A 23,713-nucleotide genomic window follows, 5' to 3' on the forward strand; every position below is an offset into this window, starting at 1 on the left:
GACTAATTATGTGAGTAATTCTAGGTGTGCTTCTCTTATGTAGGTTAGGCTTTATTATTGATATTATGCGCATATTTTGGCACACCAGTGCTTCACCTAGAGACTCCATTTGCTTCCGCAATAGGCCTACTAGTTGTATACAATTTCTGTATATTCTTGCTTTTTCTAATATACTTCCATTGATTCATAGAAAAGCATGTAAAGGCTTAAATGTTTTACATTCCCCTTAAGATTCATTTTTAAAATATACATTATCTAATGTAAAAGTTTGATCAACATTTATAGATAACGTTGAGTTTAATTTGGGTGATGCAACTCTCAGCATGACTAGCCTACTCTTTGTGTGTTAACTAATGTGCTTGGTTGTTAGTTTGTTAGCTAGCTAGCCATCCCTCAAGCTAGAGCTGAATAAGTAACTCATAAACTCTACTACCAAAATAAGTTAAATACATTAATTTGCATTGCTATGGCAGATAATGTTATGAGAGTGTCTTAGTTTTGGATTATTTCTTTCTAATTTATACTTTACAAAATCGATGCAGCTCTGTGTGTGTGTATGTGTGTGTGTGTGTGTGTGTGTGTGTGTGTGTGTGTGTGTGTGTGTGTGTGTGTGTGTGTGTGTGTGTGTGTGTGTGTGTGTGTGTGTGTGTGTGTTTGTGCTTGTGTGTGTTTGTGTTTGCGTGTTTTATATGCAATATATATAAATATGTAAATATATATATATTTTTTTTTTCTTTAATCATGACTGAATAATAAATGCGGTAACCTCATAGCAGGTCGCACCATACTCAAACACATCCCCTGGACCCTGATGTCTTTTACTGCATCATCATTCCAAGTGGAAGTTCAAGGTAAGCCGCCTTGGTCAAAGTTCAGAAGGGGGCGTACGCTGGCACAGTGTTCGGTATAAGAGAATGAACCACATGGTTCTCGATCCATCTTTTCGCTTGGTGCTCGTCCCCACTTGGGAGGGGAGATAAACATGGCCAAGAATCGTCTGACAACCCTGGAGAAGAGCCTGATCCTGCTGTTTGTGCTCCTGACGGGAGCATGCGTGGGCCTGGTGGCCATATACTTCACTGAGAAGAACCAAGGCGCTCCAATTGGTGCAGAGGGTGAGCAGACATGGAAACGCTTTAGATGAGACATTAGAACAGTTTTTCATCTTTGTTTGATGTTTTCATTATTTATGTTTGTCTTTAATGTTTTAGCAATAAAATACAGATCTTTTGGTGGATATATCTCCGGCTGGTTCTATTTTGATTCATTGCGGAATGAATGTATTCAGCAATGATCCAGCACTTTTGGTTGTTCCTCACCAGTTATTATGGGTTTAAATAACTGCTAACATTGAATGTTTGCAAGCATCACAAGCAACGTGCTTCAAACTCAATGACAAATGACCACATTGACAAATCAGTGTGTCAGAAAGAAGGAAAATACTCGTTCTGGGTGTCTGCACAAATTGTCAACTTGACTTTATCAGTCCTGCACACTTATATTGTGTTTATCAGTAAAGTTATATTATCTGACCAAGTAGCAAATATGGCCCTGTCTTTCACACTCATCTTATTTATCTAATTTATGACTTTAACCAAGCCTGGTCATGGTTCACATTTGCAATGCTGTGTCTGAAATTTGTCTGTTGTGAAATGAAATACTTAAACAGATTTTTGAGTTTGTGAATAATAGTTTTTTAATAATAGTAATCGTCTAAATGATCGGCAAAAACGGCATTTGACCGCATAAAGTAACAGTAATCAAATCTTAAATATATATTTAGATCAAATTAGTCTAAATTATATTGCACGTATGGACATCATTCTTACCATTCCTACAAAGATATCAAGCCTATGTATAGGTCTACATCAGGGCTTTTCAACTGTGTTGACAAGTGGGCACACATAACACACGTCAGCTAAAAAGGTTATTGATATTTGCATTCACAAGGCTTGTCATAATGGTGTCCTGTCCTCTGCCGGGATCCAGGTCTGGACTCAGGATGTGGAGGCCCCCAGGAGCTGTCTGGGGATTCCGGAACCTTCACCAGTTGGCGCTTCCCCAATCACTATGACAACGGCAGGGGCTGTTCCTGGCAAATCACTGTGGCTGCGGATAAGGTAGACTAGTGATGCACTGTAGTTACTATGATGCTAGCACTATAGTTGACAGCTTCTGGTGGCCATTTAAAAGGACTGCTGATACAACGGACACACAAGACAGCGGCAGATTTTCTCTCTCTCCTTAGATCTTTTTAAATCTCTCTCTCTCTCTCTCTCTCTCTCTCTCTCTCTCTCTCTCTCTCTCTCTCTCTCTCTCTCTCTCTCTCTCTCTCTCTCTCTCTCTCTCTCTCTCTCTCTCTCTCTCTCTCTCTCTCTCTCTCTCTCTCTCTCTCTCTCTCTCTCTCTCTCTCTCTCTCTCTCTCTCACGCTCTCTCTCACGCTCTCTCTCCATCTGTCATTCTCAATCCGTCTCAGTCCAGAATAAAGAGGGTGTCAAAATCAATGTCTCTCTTTGACTCTCTGTCTCTTCTTTCACTGCTTCTCTCTTTCTCACCGTCTCTCTACTTCTCTCTCTCTCAACCACTTCTCATACCCTTCTAAAACCCTAAAATCCAACCTGCACAGAAAAAACAAAGACACAGACATGCATGCACAAACATGTATCTACGTCATTTCAGCCAGTATACACAGCTTCTGGACTCTGATAAAACCTCTGGTGTGTGTGTGTGTGTGTGTGTGTGTGTGTGTGTGTGTGTGTGTGTGTGTGTGTGTGTGTGTGTGTGTGTGTGTGTGTGTGTGTGTGTGTGTGTGTGTGTGTGTGTGTGTATTGTATTGTATTGTATATATTTGTATTGGTCTGTGCAGGTGATCCAGCTGTGGTTTGAGGAGTTTGCATTGGAGGATTCAGATATGTGCGTGTCCGACTTTGTCACTCTGAGGGACTCACTAGGAATCATGGGTAAGGAGAAGTTAGTTTCCCCTTCCCCCTGGAATTATCGGTGAGGAGTAGTTAGTTAAATTTCCCTCTGGGCAAGATGAGGGGAACCCAGGACCTTTATTTATTCAGGAGAATGAATGCAAAACTATATTTCAAACCAAAGCTTCCTTCCACTTCGGATTCCTTAAAAGTCTATTAGAAATCTATGGATTCATGAGTGAACAGCTACCCATAGGTCAACACTGTGTGTTAGAGATATCTTCATCTCAATGTGTTCAGCTATAACATAATACAGTTTTTTGCTGTGGAAAGGTAAGTATTGCGGCTACACCAAGCCTAGGACCCTGGTGACCCTGGAGAACCGGCTGATGGTCTACTTCGACAGCAACGACTTGAAGACAGACCAAGGCTTCAAGGCCCATTACAAGGCTGTAGCTCCAGAGAGCACCGGAGGTAAAATGATAGCTCCAGCGAGGGAGCGAGAGAGGAAGACGCACACTCTCTCTCTATCTTCCTGTCCCCCTTCATCTTTTTCTTTCTATATCTTGTTTTTTTTCCCGCTCTCTTTCTTTCTCCCTTCCTCTCTCTCCCCCTCTCTCTCTCTTTCCTCTGTCTCTCTCTCCCATCTGTGTTGGCCCTCTCTCGCTCTATCTTGTGGGTGTGTGTGTGTGTGTGTGCGGTATGGTGATTGAACATCCTTGAGGTGCGTTTGTGCTGAAGGACTATCTCTCTCTGCCAGAAATAGCCGGGGCGGGGGGCTCTCTGCAAGGTGACCAGGGGCATCTGTTGACCCCCGGATTCCCAGCACAGAATTACCAAAATGGAGCATTTTACCAGGTACCCCACACACACACACACACACACACACACACACACACACACACACACACACACACACACACACACACACACACACACACACACACACACACACACACACACACACAGGTATAGACACACATGCATCTGTGTATGTTGTGATACAGTTGTCATCCAAATATGCGACTCTCACATGCCAACCGAATCATGTATTGTTTGTGTGTGTGTGTGTGTGTGTGTGTGTGTGTGTGTGTGTGTGTGTGTGTGTGTGTGTGTGACGTGCTTGTGTCTTTCACTATTTTTCCACGCTAGATTATTGTATAAGCTTATCTATTTCTAAAAAAAAATGATGACTATGATAAAAACTAGACTAGCTAAAGAACTTACATTCAAAAATAAATATGTGTCATTGAGATTTTTTTGTGTGTGTATTTGAATGACTGTGTGTGTGTGTCCAATCTGTGCACATGTATCTGGGTTGTGTAAACGTAATACATCCTGTGAAACTCTATGTGTGTTTCTATTCTATTGTCATCCAAAGATTGAACTCAAGTGCATCTATTATATATGGGGTGTGTATTTCACTACCCTTGTCCTTACTAGATGTTCTTATGGTCTAGATAGGACTCTTACTGCCATTAACTACTTATAAAATATACATTTATGACCATGTTGAAACTATGCTGATTATAAGCTGACTACAGCATAAAAAGGGGTGTGCTTGTGTGAGATTTGATATAAATAGAGTGTTTGTGTGTGTGCGGGTATGTGTGTGTGTGTGCGTGTGTGTGTGTGTATGTGTGTGTGTGTGTGCGCGTGCTTGTGTGTTCAGTGGAAGATCTCTGTCCCAGAGGGGGAGAGGGTTCGGCTGACCTTCACCTCGTTCGACCTGGCCCCGGAGCTCTGTGGAGACTATGTGGAGGTCTTTGACGGCCACGCAGCCGGAGCAGCCAAACTGGGTAGGCAGGTCCAGACAGAACATCACACTCAAATCTAGTGCAATGCACGACAGGGTAGAGCGACTCACGGCCACATGCCCCTCCCCCCCCGTGACCACTGCCTACCTGTAAGCATTCTTGAGCAAGATAGCCAACCCTAACCTGCTCTAGACATGGATCCTACTGTACAGTCACAACAAAACAGAACATATGTGTACACGTCATCATGTTAATATCTAAAATCTCAGCATTTTCTCTTTGAAAATGTTTCGAAAGAGGTCTACAAATACAATATGATCAAAGGTACATTGTTCGTTTTATCAATGTATTTATCGATCATGGGCCTGATTGTATGAGAGGAGAACCCTTTCATTCAAATCGACCGTCTAGAACCCAGATCATCGATTCACCTGAGAAAGCCCAGGCCAAAGCTGACCTTGTGAGCGTTGCGACCTGTGACTTAATGACCCCTGAGTGGTGGGTTCTCATCGGTCCTCCTCTCCCCCCCCCCCCCCCCCCCCCCGTCCTCCAGGGAAGCTCTGCGGCAGGAAGCTCCCCAAACCCCTGGAGTCCAGCGGCCGCACCATGGCCCTGCGCTTCAGGACGGACGCCACGCTCACCTCCAGGGGCTTCAGCGCCACCTACACCAAGACCAGCCTGCCCCCGGTGGTCCCCCCCACCACCACGCCCCGCCCAGCCCCCACCATCCACCCCGGCACCACCCCCGGCCCCACCGCACCGCCCCTGGGTGAGTAGGTCGGGACCTGCAGTTAGCCTTTTCGTTTTAGCATCTACATTTACAGCGTCTGCATTTAGTAGACACTTTTATCAACAGCGACTTACAATAAGTACATTTATCGGAAGAAAGAGAAACAAGAATATATCGCTGTAGGTATGGTAAGGATGTTCATAGAACAAGTGCCATGCTTGGTTAACCCATTCCCCATATACAGTACAACAACAACATAGTTAGGATAAGGTGCTACACAATGCTGAGTATGATTTTGTGTGTTTTGGTTTCCTGGGACAGCCGGGAAGTGTTTTGACCTGTATAGTCTTGTTTCTCCTGTGGGGTTTCATAATACAACAGAAGAATGACCGACCGCTCTGCGACATTTAATGTCGGGCCCGACTTCAGCAGTTCACACAACATCACTGGTGTTGACCATCAGTCTGGCCTTGCTATCGAGTTGATGGTCCACACTGGGCGAATATTCAGGGTTAAACACATGGGGGCTCTCCTGTCTGATTATCTGCGCCTTCTCTGAAAACCAAATCATACACACTACGTGAAACAGACCCGATAATATAAAACCGGTAAGAAATAAAGTTTGCCCTCCCGACTCTTTGAGTTATGAAATAAAAGTCCCCGGAAAAAAAATCATTTTAAAAATAAAATATTTTACTATTTAATCAGTTGCATTTCAGCCTTGTTTGTTATTGAAGGATTGATTTCAAAGCCATATTCATTTTTGTTTGGTGTACTTCTTAATTTATGCATGTAATTATTTATGAAATAATGCCCAAAAATTCCATTCCATATTAGAGAGTAGTTAAAAATGTTAAAAGTTACAATACATTATCCATATTTTCCACATGCCTTCGATGGTTTCTTGGCAACCATGGTTTGAAATCCTCTATCCTGCATTAGGTCCCTCCCTTCTCGCTGCACACGCCAATAGGCACAGAGCCATCAGCTGCCAGCTCCAAATAAGGAGTAATGGAGCAGGCAGCTCTTTCCTAGCAGTAGAGGGAATCCCCCTCGGGAGGAATCTAGACGAGTCCTTCTCTGATTTAGATCTGCTAGTGGGCAGAATAGAACCAGTGGTCCCCGATGGCCAATTAAGGTACTGCATTTATGCAGATTCCATTCATGAAATCGACCATGTGTAAGGAAGGGTTAAGGCAAGTGCTGAGGGGAGAAGATAGAGAGTCAGATTTTATGAGGTACAAGTTGATTGCATGAATCTGTCTTTGCCTAGATAGATCTATAAATAGATAGATACAGAGATGCAGAGATAGAGAAAGAGGTGGATAATGATGGATACTGAAGGATAGATAGATATCTATCTATTAATAGACAGAAATAGGTATAGGAAATAGGAAATGAAGGCGTCAATCTATCTCTCTTTCTTTCATGGTCCCTCTGTCCATCCATCCATCGATGTATCATCCATCCATCCATCCAACCTCTACTTACCAATCCATTCATATCTATCTATTTTTTTTATCTGTCTGTCTACCTGTCCATCCGTCCTTCTTTCCATCCATCCATCTATCCTTTCACCTACCCGTCCATCCCTCCATGTCGTTCTAACTGCCCTTCCCCTGTGCCTTTGGACAGACTCAGGCTGCGGCGGGCCCCGGCTGCTCTTTGGCCGAAAGGGGGTGATCCACTCCCTGGGTTTCCCGTCCAGCTACCCCGCCGAGCTGCAGTGTAACTGGACCATCCGGGCGCCCGCGGGCCGCCTCATGGAGCTGCGCTTCACCGACATGGCCATCCCCGGGGAGATGGGCAAGTGCCCCGAGGACGCGCTGACCATCTCAGACAGCTACCGGACCCTAGGTGAATGACCGCTGACACCCTGACAAGTCAACTTTAGGGTTATCTTCTTATTGTACGTCGCGCCGTTTGTATCGTGTTGTCAACGTTGTGTTTCTATTTTACGCTGTAGTTGTAATAACCGTCCGAACAGCTGAATGCTGAATCTGTAGTTTCTAGTTTCTAGAGCGTCTGGCCGAGCTAACCTTTGATGGCAAAGGGAGGGAAGCAAGAGGTTGTGAGGAGAAATCTGGGACTGAAATTACACATACTATATCCTTTGTAACCATGTAAGACAAATCAAGTCATGGACATTATCTATTGTCTGTACTTTCAACCCGGTCACAAGGTTGAGCACGATCACAAAACCATGCAATGTGGTAACATGATCTCAAATCATGTAACGTATTTAAATGAAACAATTAATTAGATCCCATGTTCTTAAATGGAATTAAATGAATTGTTTCATTGGACACATGAACACCTGCCAAAACAGGCTGCTGAACAAAGTGAGCTTTGAAACGACAACAGACGCTCACTAGTTGCGCTCGCGACTGTCGTTGCTCTTAAAACACGGGCGATTCTCTCATCGCGGAAAATGTGCCTCAGCTAAAAGCTCTGTAGCGTGCGGCGGTCCCAGCGGGTTCACAGAGCAGCCCGTGCAACACCTCCGCGAGGCTCCCGGAGAGGTGTGAATAAACCTCGCTGGTGTTTCCACCTCGTCGTCTGCAGCGGTGGGGCTGCGGGCTGGGCCTAAGTGCTGGCATCAGCCCTCCAGGGGGCGCAGGCCGCTGATGCATTCAACACGCTGCACACGCAATGATGACACAGTGTTTTAAATGGTGTATGTACTACCCATGATGTGTGCGCTTGTGAGTGTGTTTATGCGAGACAGAACATGTGTGTGAGACTATATGTATACATAGATTTTTTAATGAAAGAAACCCTAGGTAGTGGTCGTGCACAAGGGGGGGGGGGGGGGGGGGGGGGGGGGGGAAGAGACTATATGAGTGTGTTTATATATATATGTGTGTGTGTCTGTGTGTGTCTGTTTGTGCATGTGTGTGTGTGCCTGTATACATATATGTGAATGTGTGTATGTGGTTGTGTGTGTGTCTGTGTGCGTGTATACATAGATGTTAATGAATGTGTGTGTGTTTTTGTGTACGAGACACGTGCACGTAGGGCACACGCGTCCGTTCAGCTTTGACGTGGGAAACGCGGCGATCGAGCGGAGTGGTTAAGCGCAAAGAAACAATGAGGAAAAAACAATCGCTTGGCCCTCACCCAATCTCTCTCTCTCTCTCTCTCTCTCTCTCTCTCTCTCTCTCTCTCTCTCTCTCTCTCTCTCTCTCTCTCTCTCTCTCTCTCTCTCTCTCTCTCTCTCTCTCTCTCTCTCTCTCTCTCTCTCTCTCTCTCTCTCTCTCTCTCTCTCTCTCTCTCTCTCTCTCTCTCTCTCTCTCTCTCTCTCTCTCTCTCTCTCTCTCTCTCTCTCTCTCTCTCTCTCTCTCTCTCTCTCTCTCTCTCTCTCTCCGCTCGATCGCCGCGTTTTTTCTCTCTCCAGGTACTTACTGCGGTTACGTCCTCCCTCCCGTGCTGGTGAGCGCCGGCGACACCGTGGAGGTCAGCTTCCGCTCCGACAGCCGGCTCACCGACCGAGGGTTCTCCGTCAAGTGGCGCGCTGTCTACCCCGAGGACATCCCAGGTAGCCCGTTAGCGAACCACACACACACCGACACTGACACACACACACGTGCTGCTGACACACAGAGGCATGAGCTCGCATGTTTGAACACACACACACACACACACACACACACACACACAGAGATACACAGGCATGAGCATGTAAGCCCATGCATACATAAACAAACACACGCACACAAAAACACACAAGCATGAGTGCACGTACACACAGACACTAACAAAAACACACACATGCACACTGACACACAAGCATGAGTGCGCGTACACACGGCACTCATTTACACGCCTGTACTCCCACACACATACCTAAAACACAAATACAGGTGCATGCATGCGCACACACACACACACTCAAGAATACATGCACGCAGACACATAGATGAAGCAGCCGTGTTCTGCATGCAGAAACACACAAGCACAGACACACACACGCACACACACACACACACACACACACACACACACACACACACACACACACAGCGAGCCAGCCACGGGATACCCGGAGGGACGGGTTTGGGTCGGTGGGAGCGTTTGCGCACCTCCTAAGGACCCAGCCCATAAAGCCCCTCTCTCCCAGCGCTGCAAGGTCACCGCCGCATGCTGCTGCACTGCCTGGCGTCCAGAGATCCCCCTCCCCCCATCTCTCCTCCCACCTCCAGATAACTGCAGGCTCACCTGCAGCGCTGTCAGACACACGTGTGATGCTGTGAGGCTGATAGTCTTGGGCATGTATAATAGTGAATTATTTATTAACCAAACTCGCACTGGGATTGGGCTGGGAAAGAAACCCTAGGTAGTGGTCGTGCACAAGGGGGGGGGGGGGGGGGGGGGTTGATCTGTTATTTAGTGACTGCGTTTGGTTGGACTGATTCTATTGATTCATGGATTCCACTATTGTCACATTAAAATACTATGAATAATTGATCCCCTTTCTGTTGTGAATATAGTACTTTTTGAAAAGGCACGTTTAGCGTGTGTGTTGTGGGGAAGGCTGCCCACAACACACACGTTGTACATTTTGAAATGTTGAATCTGGGTCATGCATTAGGCGGGTGTACATCATCCCCTTCTACTCTATTATGTGTTGCATTATCTGGTGGCACGCTGGTATCGGGTCAAGAGGACATCTAATCATCACTTATCTCTCACAGATACTGTACAATCTCACACATTTTGACAACGTTGGTGTTTTCTCTCTCTCTCTCTCTCTCTCTCTCTCTCTCTCTCTCTCTCTCTCTCTCTCTCTCTCTCTCTCTCTCTCTCTCTCTCTCTCTCTCTCTCTTTCTTTCCCTCCTTCTCTTTCCACTCTCCACACTCTCCTCCACTATCCTCTACCTCTAATAACTGCCCCCCCCCCCCCATCATCTTACATCCTCTTGTTCCCTCTCTCTCGTACCCCCTGGTCCTCTCCCCCTCTCTCCCCTATCTCTCCTCTCTCTCTCTCTCTGTCCCTGCCGCCATCTTAGAGATCCAGGGTTGTGGCGTGTCGAGCCACCAGGAGAATGGGATCATCAAATCCCCAAACTGGCCCATGAATTACAAGGCCAATGGAGAGTGCTTGTGGACCGTTGAGGTGCCAGCGGGCAAACGCATCCAGCTGAGTTTCACCCACTTTGACATCGAGGCCAAATCTCTGATGAGCCCAAAATGTCTGGACTACATCGAGATACAGGACATCAGAACCGGCGATGGCGTACTGTTGGACAATTATGGTAAGCGGTCCACCACCATCCTCCCTCATAGAAGTACATATTTATCATAGAACGACAGTGTACATGTCCTCCTTTTGAGGATTGCGGGGAATAGCGCTCCCTGTTTGTGGATATAGGACACTGCAACCATTTTTGTGTCCATGAAATTGCACGTCATTTGGCGGAGGTTTTTATTCAAACTGTTACATTCCTAGCGAACCTTGAACCCTGGTGTTAATGCCATGCTCTCACAAAAGAGCTGCACAGTTTCCATGACAACTGTTGATCATCAAGGGATCTGACCCAACAATGGGAAGCGTCCAAAAAACAATGTATTATGGGTTGAATGTAGGCATACACAATTGCAAAAACTGGAAATGCTAAATATATTCAGCCAGGAATATAACTTTTCTCATTAAAATGAGTCTTGGTCAGACGTGGTGCAATCAGGCAGTGAAAGTACTCATCGAAGAATGGTCAGACAACTATATAAAGTGAATGCTTGTGGTCACCTCACAAAACCACTGACATTTAAAGAAATATGCAATTACTATAACAGAAAAACCAAGACTGCACAAAGTTGTTGTTGCTCTACTGTTATTGACAGCAACAAGGTAGCATGACTTTACTTTTTTTTCTGTCTATTAAAAGAGAAACTTGCTCAACTGTGATGTGTTCATTGAAAATGTTTAGTTTGCCTGGCAAAGTTGATTCTGAATGCTAAAACCGAATGAAACTTGACCCTGAATCTGAACGGGTATACTACCTATTACTTTGAAAGTGCAAGCCGGTGCTTGTAGAAAGTCTGTTACCTCCACTACTGACAGCTTCACCTCACCTCTCCACCGTTATGTTGTTCCTCGTCTTTCAAACCCGTCCAGGTCCATTCTGTGGCTCCAAGCTGCCGCCGTCCGTCCAGACGAAGGGCAACAGGCTGGTGATGCGCTTCACCTCTGACCTGTTCACCGAAGGCTCGGGCTTCAGGGCCTACTGGTCCACCGACGCCAGCCTGCCCGCCCCCACCGAGCCCCCAACCCCACCCAACCCCTGGGACGACCTTGCCATAGGTATCCTGTACTACTAGGACGACTCCTAGTGGCTCCTAGTGCTACTATGAACTGTTGGAAACGGGGGAACCGTTGGGAACTGGGGTTTAGATCCCAACACAGCAAGGTTTAGAACCAAACACACAAAGGTCTAGCTCCCAAAACACTAAGGTTTAGATCCCAACACATCAAGGTTCAGAACCCAAACACCAAGGTCTAGAACCCAACAAACCAAGATTTAGATCCCATCACACCCAGGTTAATTAGAACCACACACCGAGGTTTAGATCCCAAGGCACCAAGGTTTAGCACCATACACCAAGGTTTAGATCTCAACCACCAAGGTTTAGCACCATACACCAAGGTTTAGATCTTAACCACCAAGGTTAAGCCCCATACACCAAGGTTTAGATCTCAACCACCAAGGTTTAGCACCATACACCAAGGTTTAGATCTTAACCACCAAGGTTTAGCCCCATACACCAAGGTTTAGATCTCAACCACCAAGGTTTAGCACCATACACCAAGGTTTAGGTCTTAACCACCAAGGTTTAGCCCCATACACCAAGGTTTAGATCTCAACCACCAAGGTTTAGCACCATACACCAAGGTTTAGATCTTAACTACCAAGGTTTAGCCCCATACACCAAGGTTTAGATCTCAACCACCAAGGTTTAGCACCATACACCAAGGTTTAGATCTTAACCACCAAGGTTTAGAAACATACACACAAAGGTTTAGAACCATATACACTAATGGTTAAAAACCCAACGCACTAAGCTTTAGATCCCAACACACCAAGGTTTAGAACTATTCACACAAAGGTTTAGAACCCAACACACCAAGGTTTAAAATCAAACGCACAGAGGTTTAGATCCCAACACCAAGGTTTAGATCTCAACACACCAAGGTTCAGGAACCAACCACCAAAGTTTTAGAACCGAACACGTAAAGGTTTTGAACCCAAAACACCAAGGTTTAGAACCCAACACATCAAGGTTTAGCCCCCAGTCTTTTAGTAACAGAGGATATTGAGACAACACAACATGGGTAAGAATAATTATTGCTGTGTGTGTGTGTGTGTGTGTGTGTGTGTGTGTGTGTGTGTGTGTGTGTGTGTGTGTGTGTGTGTGTGTGTGTGTGTGTGTGTGTGTGTGTGTGTGTGTGTGTGTGTGTGTGTGTGTTTTACTCTAGACTGGCCTGTGACGTGTGGAAAACCTGCAACCCCCCCCACTGTGAACGCCCGCATCGTTAACGGAGAACCAGCTAAGCCCAACTCCTGGCCCTGGCAGGTGTCCATGCAGGTAAGAGCTTATACTCACTCACTCACTCACTCACTCACTCACTCACTCACTCACTCACTTTCTCACTCACTCACTCCCCCTCCATCAGAATTATCATAATGTCTCTAAAGACCTGGTACATGGATGTGTGTGTGTTAACAGGTGTGGCCAGCGAATCGTCCTACTCCAAGCTTCTCTCACACCTGCGGTGGCACACTGATTCATAAGAACTGGGTGCTCACTGCAGCCCATTGCTTCATAAAGTAAGGCTTCCATCCACAACATGTACACTCAACTGGGGAAATATCCAGCTGCCATTTGTTTCTTCAAAATCGAAACATAAAGACAGCTCTTCTGGGATGTGGGAATATATTTTCTGTGTCGTTATTCAGTGCTGACCCATTATATTGTGTGTTTCATTTTGCGGTGTATGTTTCTGTTAAGCCAGAATCACTCATGAAGACCATTTGCCTCATCTGGAGAGCCAGATGTTAGGGTTTTGCCAGGGTTATGCTGGCACCCTTTGGTTTTCAAGACTTACCCTGGCTTTGACGTCTATGCCCTCTAATCCAATTTATATTCATGTTTAAACCACTATCACCAGGCAAGCCAGTAAAGCCACCAAGCTTGAGATTGGAATTTCCAGTATTTGATCCCCATTATACATTTTCAAGATGGATGCCCACTTCCAGTCACGTCATCTTCTTTCTTGGTCCACCAACTTCCCTGTCTGTCTTCAATGTCCTACGTATCAAGGCACAACACTAACCACGTATGCAGACCTGCTTAGTGGACAAGCTGGGGGAACCACATACCCCCCCCCCCCCCCCCCCCCCCCGTGTGTGTGTGTGTGTGTGTGTGTGTGTGTGTGTGTGTGTGTGTGTGTGTGTGTGTGTGTGTGTGTGTGAGTGCGTGTGCGTGTGCGTGCGTGTGTGTGTCTGCGTGCGTGTGTGTGTGTGCGTGTGTGTGCGTGTGTTTTTGATACTCAGGACAGAAGACAGACAGGATGGTTGATTAGTGTAACACTTTCTCATTCCACCCACTTTCCTGTCTGTCTTCACTCTCCTGCATTATTCGAGTGACTACCACAACAGAGTGTTTTAGGACAAATACTGTTTACAGTCAACTGTAAACACTGTAAATACTCTTTACAATGTATAGCATCATTTACAATAAACAGTAAACCATACTATTTTACCATATCGGTAAACACAGTGTTCCCTATCTTGTCCGTAAACACAGAACACGAAAAAGCAACGTCTTTAGTGCAGGTGCACTTTCCCGATTAATAATCCATAATCACTGTTCATTATTTCCCTGACCATTGGTAGCTATGCGGACGAGCTGCAGCGCTGGCGCATGTGTCTGGGCAAACACAACCTGACCTATGAGGAGCCCAGCGAGCGCTGCTTCCAGGTGTCCGGCATCTTCCGGCACGAGGGCTTCAAGTACCCCACCCTGCCCACGGTGGAGTACGACATCGCCCTGGTGCGGCTGAGCGGCGCGGTGGAAGAGAGCCCCGAGGTGGCGTACGCCTGCCTGCCCAGCCCGGACGAGGTCCTGACAGGGGGGAAGGTCTGCTACGCCACGGGCTGGGGAGACGAAACCGGTGGGGCTTCATTTTGAGGAGGCTTGTTGATGTGTGTGTGTGTGTGTGTGTGTGTGTGTGTGTGTGTGTGTGTGTGTGTGTGTGTGTGTGTGTGTGTGTGTGTGTGTGTGTGTGTGTGTGTGTGTGTGTGTGTGTGTGTGTGCTCTTAAGAACTCTTATGCTGTCTAATTCTGACCTACTCAAGGTTGCTTGTATGATACATGCGATACTTGTACAATACCTGTACTGTGCTCGTGCTTTGATCATGCAGTACTCATACAGCACACATACACTGCTCATACAGTACACATACACTACTAATTAAGTACACATACAGCACATATACACTACACATACAGTACACATACTGCACACATACAGTACACATACACTACTAATTAAGTACACATACATTACTCATACAGTACACATACACTACTCATACAGTACACATACAGTACACATACAGCCCACATACAGTACACATACAGCACACATACAGTACACATACAGCACACATACAGTACACATACAGTACACATACAGTACATATACTGTGCACCTGCAGTTCAGATACAGTACATACACAGTATGCACACTCATAGCATCCTTTTGTTGGAGAGCTTCCTTTCCTTCTAAAGTGAATGTTCACCACCCATGCATGCCCTCTGCTGGCTCTGCCCAGCAACTACATGGATCCACAGATCCCTATGAAAGAGATGCCAACACACCATCTCCCATTTATAAAAAAACATGATGGTAAACATTTTGCTTTTAAACAGGGAATGGCAGCAACACAGATACATTTAAATCAAAGAAATATATGACAAAAAACAAATAGAAAATGACGAAACCGAGCTCAAGCATACAAGCATACAAATAAATACAATAAATTAAAAGCCAATCAACGAAAGCAAGCACGGAAGAAAGAAAAACGTTTTTTTGTATTACCTCAACCGAATGAGCAACCTTTCTGGGTGTTTCCATGGGAACCAGGCAGCTCCATGAACCCCAAGGTGGCAGAGGCGCTGAACCAGGTGGCCCTGCCCGTGATGCCCTACGCCACCTGCAAGAGGATGGACTACTGGTGGTTCCAGGTGAAGAGCTCCATGATCTGCTGTGGGTACACCCTTCCTGACGAGCTCAAGTCCGTCTGCCAGGTGAGATACACACCCAGGCAGGCCTCCACTTGGATGACCTCCAGCATCTCTTTGACAGGAAAGAACTTGCCAGCCACAGCAGCAGCATGTGATACAAATACAGTAAACAACATTTAACACTGCAGAAGAAAAGACGTATTTTAAAGGTTGAACCGGACAAAGGAGCTTTAACAATGGATTTATAGATGTTGACCCTATAGTGATATGGACATTTTGTTGTCGGTGTTGCAGCTGCTTGGAATAAATATGCTTAAATAAATGCTGCAGGCATATCTCCAATAACACAATCATGCAATCAGAGTGAGCCAATCACATGACAGCCGAGCCCACAATAATGCTATTGACAAAAGCCTGTTATCTGTAGTTACCAGCATGTGCACCCACCCATTCATATCAATGAATGGGTGGCCACATCCAAAAAGGTGTTGAATTTGGCTCCACCTCTTTCACGATGTCATCTTGAGAGAGGTGGGGACAGATTTGACGGCAGGGAACATTACTACCCCTCCAAATATCACCCCCTTCCAAACGTTGCCAACGTACCCAATGTGTGTTGGGCGCTGTTCAGTGACCGGGCCTGGATGTCATCGGTGGATCTCTGATGGGTTGGTTGCTGGGTGTTTACCACAGGGGGATTCAGGCGGACCCCTGGTGTGCCAGGACTCCCCCACCAGCCCCTGGGAGGTGCACGGCATCACCAGCTTCGGCCCCATCGGCTGCATCATGGACAAGAAGCCCTCTGTGTTCACCCGCTCCTCCGCCTACATCCCCTGGGTCCACAACGCCATCCGCAGGGACATATACCGCACCCACAGTACGGCGCCCGCCTCCGCTCCTGCTGTACCGCTATCCACCTTCACCGCACACGCATTGTCACTTTGAGGGTCTTAACATTTTTGCAACCCCAAACATCTTACATTTGGCGCATCGGAACCACAACTTAGAAGTGATGCTGAGAATACAATCAAACCAAAACAATCCAAATTGCATGACGGAATTTCGATCAATCAACTGGAGTAGCTATGGTTCAGAGAAACCAGGGTCAGTAAAACATCATTTTGTATTATAAGTGGCGGTGAAGAGTTCCAAAATTTCTAAATTCCACAACTATAGTACATCTCAACCAAGATATTACCTTAATACCACAGTCATATTCAGTACTTAAGTATTACAGTTAAACACAAACTCAGAATTTGAATTCTCTACATCGCCCTCTGTCTCCTGTCATTGTGTAGCCTCTGGATGTGGCGGGCCCAAGGTCCTGACTGGCCCTACCGGGGGAAACATCTCCTCCATGGGCTTCCCCGGTAGCTACAGCAACCAGGCCGCCTGCCAGTGGACCATCAGAGCCCCCGCCGGCCAGCTAGTTCACCTCCACTTCCACCAGCTGAGCCTTGAGGAGAGCATGCTCTGCATCAACGACAAGCTCTCCGTCACAGACAGCCTGGGCAGCCTAGGTAGGTACACTAACATAGCATGGGTACAGTGGAAAGGCCTGGGTACAGTACCATAGCCAGAGTACAGTACCCTACCCTGGGTACAGTAGCATATCCTGGATACAGTGGCACACATAGCCTGGGTACAGGAACACACACAGCCTGGTTACAGTAGCATAGCATAGTACCCTACATAGTAGAGGCCTCTCATGCTCAGCCCTCTCCCCCTCCTCTTAGGAACCTTCTGCAGTCACAGCGCTCCTCAGGACCTGGTGAGCCACGGAGAGGAGCTCCACATCAGCTTCTCCTCCAACTCCCGCGTGGTGGACACCGGCTTCCTGGCCTCTTGGAAGGCCGTGGACCCCGCCTCCCAGGGTGAGATTGTAGAAGAAGAAGAAGATGAAGAAGGGTTACTGGAGTGACCAATCAAATTGTTGCAGCTGTTGTTCAAAGACGTGATGAGATAGTTGTGATGTAGATGCTGAAGTGTGAATTATGGGCCACAACGCCATCTTAGATTAACATAAAACGAACCGTTGCCTTTTTCCAAAAGCATGTTTTTGTATCCCTCTAACTCTAAAGACACACACACAAACACACGCACAATACAACGACCAGCCAACCTCCACTTCTTTCCCACACTGTCTCAACGCGTCGGTCCTCCCCAGCTGCCTGTGGAGGTCGCTTCAGCAGCAACCAGGGGGAGATTACCTCCCCAGGCTGGCCCAGCGACTACCCCGGCCAGGCCGTCTGCACCTGGCATATCACCATCCCCTCCGCAACCGCCATACACCTGGCCTTCACACACTTTGAGGTCCAGGCTGTCAACCAGGTCGGCATGTGTCTAGACTACGTGGATATCTTCCAGGGGACGGACATGTCATCCAAAGGTTGGTAGTAGACTACTTGCGTTAAAGATGGTTTTGAAACTATTATATACATAGATGATAAGGCTGATAATTGTATCCATAGATATATTTTTCGTCGTTGCCATGGCACTGATGGATGTTTTTCTCTTTTTTTGTGTTGTTTTGAAGGTCGGTTCTGTGGGTTTGCCCCGCCTCCGAAGATCACCATCGACGGCAACACAGCAATTATTCGGTTCCTTAGCAATGGAGAAAATCATCAGAGTGGCTTCCGTGGGTACTGGACCACCGACGCCAACGTGTTCCCCACTTTGCCTCCTCCACCCGTCAACCCATGGGACAGCATCATCATCAGTGAGTCATCATAACCATAGTCTGGATGGTAACAAAGCCTAGAGCGCCTAGCCTATACACCTAGCCTATTGCACGTAGGCTATAGCATAGACATATATACATAGACAACGCATGGGCCTTTGGATCTTACGTCGCCGCCATATTGGAAATGCTAAGATTGGATAAAAGCACCACAACATCTCTCCATCTATTTCAATGAGCCGTTGATCAATGAGAATTATTATGGAATCATAATCCAGAAAATAACTATCGAAAAAATGATCAAATCTAGCACATAGTCCATAGCATATAGCCTATAGCACAATGCTGACATGTAACCACAGCATGTAGCACATAGCGCCACCGAGTGGCTAAATACATGGTAGCGCTAGACTGCAGCCCACTCATCCTGTTGCTGTGGTTGCTATTCCCAGCCTGGCCGGCGGACTGTGGCAGCCCGGCAGTGACCCCCAGCACCGCCACCCTCAGGGTGGTAAACGGGGTGGAGGCAGTACCCCACTCCTGGCCCTGGCAAGTCTCCATGCAGGTAACCCTCGCACTCTGTCTCCTTTGCCCCCTACCTCTCGCACTCCATCTCCGGTACAGTCAGCTGATCAGCTTGATTGATGGGTTGTCTCTTTGTGATCGTGCTATAAGTGATAGCTATCTCCCTCTCTCCCTTTATCCCGCTTCATCCTCTCGCCACTACTGTCCCTCTTCTTTCTCTTTTATCTCTCTCTCTCTACCACTCTTCTTTATTTGTGCTCTTGCATGTGTTTAATTACTTCTGTTTGTGGATACATTCAGTGATCTCAAACGTTGTGTGAGCAGTGTGAGCATTGTAACTATGAGCAGAGAGAATGAACAAGTGACAGGGGAGAGAGAGAGAGAGGGAGACGGTCCTTTATTGTGCTCTCTGCCTGCCAGGCTACTCCTATGGCTGCCATTCCCTACATGCACGGCTGTGGAGGCTCCCTGATCCATGAGGAGTGGATCCTCACTGCGGCCCATTGCTTCATGATGCAAGTAGCGGCAGCACGCACACATCCACACATGTACTGCGCAAACACACAACCTGACACGCATTACTCATAACACACTTGCACATACATGAGTGCACACAAAAGCACACACAGATACTGACACACACATGGCCAACCAAACACACACACACACACACATACAATATCTCCTCACACAAAACACTTACAACATACCCCAAAACAAATACACAACCAACAACTACCAACTAGCCCCCCATCCACCTCCATCCCCCTCTAGGCCGCTGAACAACCCCACGTTCTGGCGCATGTGTCTGGGAAAGCACCACATGAACTCGTCCGGGGACGTGCCCTCGGCGGAGACCTGCTACCAGGTGGACGGCATCGTGCGCCACCCGGGCTTCGTCTACGAGACGGACCGCGGCGACATCAGCAACGACGTGGCGCTGGTGCACCTGGCGCGGCCCGTCAGCATGACCCGGGAGATCAGCCCCGTGTGCATGCCCGCGCCCGGGGCAGTGCTGCCCGCCGGGACCCCCTGCTACGTCACCGGCTGGGGTGACGAGAAAGGTAGGGGGGGTTGGCAGCGACTTTATAGTCGCTGGCTAGCCAACATCATGCCAAACGCGCGCTGCTCACTCATCCTACGTTGCAGTACATTTAGAAGCTCCAAGAGTGTGCAAACTGCACATACACTTCACAAAAGGCACGTCACGTTGACTATAAATGACGCTGTAGCAATGTTTGTTGCTACACGCTACCCAGTTGGCCGTCACACTCACTAATGAGGTTGTAAACCGGTGTATTGTAGAGATTGAAGGACAATAGTACGTCGAGATGGCGATCCATGTTGCCATGTAGGAGATCTCTATGAGTGGGTGTGTGTTGTGATGGCTGGTTTAACCTTTGCACATTGATTTTTCAATGCAAAACAGGTGTGTAGCCTCACCCTACCCCACAGTCTAATCAGTCCGAATCGGGCCAGATGAGGCTGCTTAAACCGACCATCGTCCACACACACATTTACAGTTTACATTTTACATTTAGGGCATTTAGCAGACGCTTTTATCCAAAGCGACTTCCAATAAGTAGGTACATTTGTCATAAGAAGTGCATCAATATATCGCTGTCGGTACAGAAAGGATGTTCATAGAACCAAGTGCAAGTACCACAATCGCTAGGCTAATCAATTCCCCGTGTTACAGCCATGATAGCAGATACCGCAGTTGCTACACAGTTAAGTACTATAATACAATACAATACAATACAATACAGTGTACAATGGTGGCCAGAAGGGGGAAGGTGGCTATGCAGTGTCGTGGTGGACTCTGAACAGGCGAGTCTTGAGTCTTTTTTCGGAAGATAGTGAGCGACTCTGCGGTCCTGAGAGCGGCAGGGAGCTCGTTCCACCACTGAGGTCCCAAAACCGAGAAAAGTTGAGACTTTGCTCCACAGTTTCCACAGTAGCGTAGCAGAATGCGGTATTGTCGATTATTGACTAATTGGCTTAAAATAAGATTACTGTAACACTGATGACTGTAAAGAATGGGACTGGTATATTTCTGAATCAACACCAAGTGTTTGTGGAAACTCTAGATACTATCTGCTTCTACTGTTATAGCCTAGGCTGTGCAATTTCGATGCGGCATTATGCAATTCTTTCTGCCGTAATCTACTTATCTAATTATCTATTGACCCCATACCAATCGCTGTGTTACATCGCACATTGCACATCGTTAAAGAAAAAATATATTCTCCTGAGCCCTTACGTCCCCAGCTTTTTTCAACTCAAAGTGACACCCTTGCAGTCACGTTAATTAAAGGTTCCCTAGAGATAGCATGTGTGTTAATTAACGTGTGGGATAGCGAAAATCTCTTGTGTCTAGGGAATTTACCCCCGTAGCCCCGAGGTTCTTGGTTCGATCCCCTATTTTAACTTACCTTTATTTTATTCTCTTTCATCTATTATCTTGAGCAGAGCAACTGTTATGGCAACAATTCCCCCTCGGAGAATAGAGGGATCTCAGTCTGAATGAATCTGAATGTAAAATCTGTCTCCTAGCTGTCTAATCACACTTCCTCTCCGACTCTCTCACCAGGGAACTTGTTCCCCAAGGTGTCCCAGCAGCTGAACCAGGCCGCCCTCCCAGTGGTGGACTTTGGGACCTGCAGTAAGCCAGCCTATTGGTGGGACGTCCTGCGACCCTCGATGATTTGCGCCGGCTATGAGTCCCCAGATGAGCTCAAATCAGCCTGCCAGGTGAGCGACCAATGAACGGACTGGATCTCCTTATGGATGCGGGTCTGAACACAGCTAGGTCAGAGGGCGGTATGGTAAATCCTGCGGGAACAGCCAGGGTCTAACTTCAACGTAGAGTGCCTGCTGAGGGAATGCCGTGGTACTTCGATTTATAGTTGTGCCCCAAAACTTGCCATTTCAGTGACATCTTGCAATTCTAATGCAATTATTTATGGGCAAATTAACATGCATGAAGTGTACCTCCTGAACCTGTATCATAAACGGACCAGAGAAACGTAGCAGGGCAGACAGAATCAGAATCAGAATTACCAGAAATCCTGATTCTGATTCTGTTTGCACTGCTACGTTTTCCTGGTCAGTTTATGATAAACTGGAGACAGAGCTAGACGTCCCTGTAGGACGGGAACATATGAGAGATGTGCTCGTAAAACTAGTGAATCTATAAATGATATAGAGAACAACTGTGGTGGTTTGACGCAATATCATTTGGCCTTTGGTTCCTTCAGTAGTTTAGGTATTCTATAATGAAAGAAGAAGAACGCCATCTTTTTTCGTCCCAGTATTATATAAATGGCTATGGTATGTCGAGACTTATGTAACAGAAGCCAAATAGCTTCTGTTTGTTCTGAACCAATCAACCGTGATTGCAAATGGCTTCGGCTGGTTTGGTGCATAATTAGGAAAAAGAGAGACAGATCCGCATGATGGACAGGAACAATGGGAGTTGAATTCAACGTTTTGAACTGTCCCAACTCACACTGGGTTTTGGCATGGGTTTTGACTTCATTTTACAAATGGGAAACAAGAATACATCTTTGTGCAGACATTGAGAATTCATTTGAAAACAAAAATTGTATCAGAAAATCATTAAATGGAAGAACAAAAAAGTAACAACCGTGTTATGCTAGACATTGAATATTTAGCAGATACTTTTATCCAAAGCGACTCGCCTTGCGTTCACTCATGTGTCACTCAGGAGCAGTCAATGTGCCTTCTCATACGCATTAGGCGTCTTGCTCACGGATCCCTGTGGACATTGGGCTTTGAACTCCAGAACGTTTTGGGGCTGGGATTCAAGCATCCTCCTAATCTTCTTCAATCTCCTCCAGGGTGACTCCGGGGGTCCGTTCGTCTGTCAGACCACCGGGGCCACCAAGTCCAGCTGGGAGGTCCATGGGATTGTGAGCTTCGGGGCCCAGGGCTGCATCAAGGACAAGAAGCCCTCTGTCTTCACCCGGGTCTCGGCCTTCAGCGGCTGGATCGAGGAAAACATCAGGAAGTTCATCTATGAGAGAGTTTAGAAACAATATCAGTTTTGAGAAAATGGTTTGGCTTGGGTTTCTTACTCTTAATGCCTGAACGCTATGTGCCTCCTAGTTTAAATGGTCGTGTCATTCAGAGTGAGTGGGTGACTTCATTTACCTTCATGATGCATATGTGGGTAGCTCCACTTGGGCTCGACTGAGGTGTTGCCTTTAAGATGAAATACACCTTCGGGTGCTTTTTTTTATTGGTTGCTGGTTAACGAGCTTGAACACTCATTAGGCATTCCTCCATAATTAAGGACAAATTCTTCGACGGTGTGCAATAAGGCCCTGCTAATAAGAGTTGTGAATACTGAATACTGAAATAGAAGAATGTTTACTTCCTTCAAATCCCAGAACTACTGAATGTAACATTTTTTATTTCGTAAAAAAAGAGAATGCCATGTTCTACTTGCCATATATGCATATGTCATATGGTAATGACAACGTCAACCTTAAAGCTAACCTAAATGGATTCTCTTGTACATGTGTCCATCAAAATAAAAAAAATAAAAAAACATTTCTATGTGTCTTTAGTTGTGAAGAGTTTGTAAGTGACTTCCTGGTTTTGACACTTACTCTACCATTTCTGAGACAGACATAAACAACCATTTTCTACTGGCTATATTCTCTTCTCTACCTTGGTCCTGCTCAAACAAAAATGAATGCCACAGACTCCAAAGTTTTGGGTTTTAACCCCAACGGTCACATGACCAGCCACAACAGCCAATGAGAGAGCATGTCTCAGATTTCATCCCAGGAGGAGAGGGAGGGAGAGAGAGGGGTGGGGGGAACA

The 23,713-nt window shown here is 46.5% G+C and overlaps 1 protein-coding gene across 1 annotated transcript; it reads left to right on the forward strand.

The window, feature by feature from the left end:
- The first annotated feature begins 905 nt into the window (after positions 1-905).
- Positions 906-23,447, forward strand: zgc:154142 (CUB and Tryp_SPc domain-containing protein). The gene is made up of 25 exons (XM_030351142.1): positions 906-1,115; positions 1,990-2,120; positions 2,868-2,961; positions 3,253-3,393; positions 3,680-3,777; positions 4,592-4,718; positions 5,230-5,445; positions 7,042-7,263; positions 8,804-8,944; positions 10,416-10,661; positions 11,522-11,707; positions 12,881-12,990; positions 13,132-13,232; positions 14,301-14,578; positions 15,554-15,717; positions 16,348-16,531; positions 16,953-17,174; positions 17,391-17,528; positions 17,822-18,043; positions 18,191-18,373; positions 18,787-18,899; positions 19,280-19,374; positions 19,634-19,923; positions 21,453-21,613; positions 22,723-23,447. The coding sequence occupies exons 1-25, from the start codon at positions 983-985 to the stop codon at positions 22,912-22,914; spliced, it is 4,188 nt and encodes a 1,395-aa protein (XP_030207002.1). The 5' UTR covers positions 906-982; the 3' UTR covers positions 22,915-23,447.
- The last annotated feature ends 266 nt before the right edge of the window (positions 23,448-23,713 follow it).

This window comes from Gadus morhua, chromosome 3 (assembly GCF_902167405.1).
Source record: "Gadus morhua chromosome 3, gadMor3.0, whole genome shotgun sequence".
NCBI lineage: Eukaryota > Metazoa > Chordata > Actinopteri > Gadiformes > Gadidae > Gadus > Gadus morhua.

Excerpts from the sequence above, each read along its gene's own strand:
- zgc:154142 (XM_030351142.1), top strand. The coding sequence starts at position 983 with ATGGCCAAGAATCGTCTGACAACCCTGGAGAAGAGCCTGATCCTGCTG. Across the intron at positions 11,708-12,880 it reads CTGGGACGACCTTGCCATAG|ACTGGCCTGTGACGTGTGGA; the intron begins GTATCCTGTACT and ends GTTTTACTCTAG. Across the intron at positions 19,924-21,452 it reads CGGCTGGGGTGACGAGAAAG|GGAACTTGTTCCCCAAGGTG; the intron begins GTAGGGGGGGTT and ends CTCTCTCACCAG.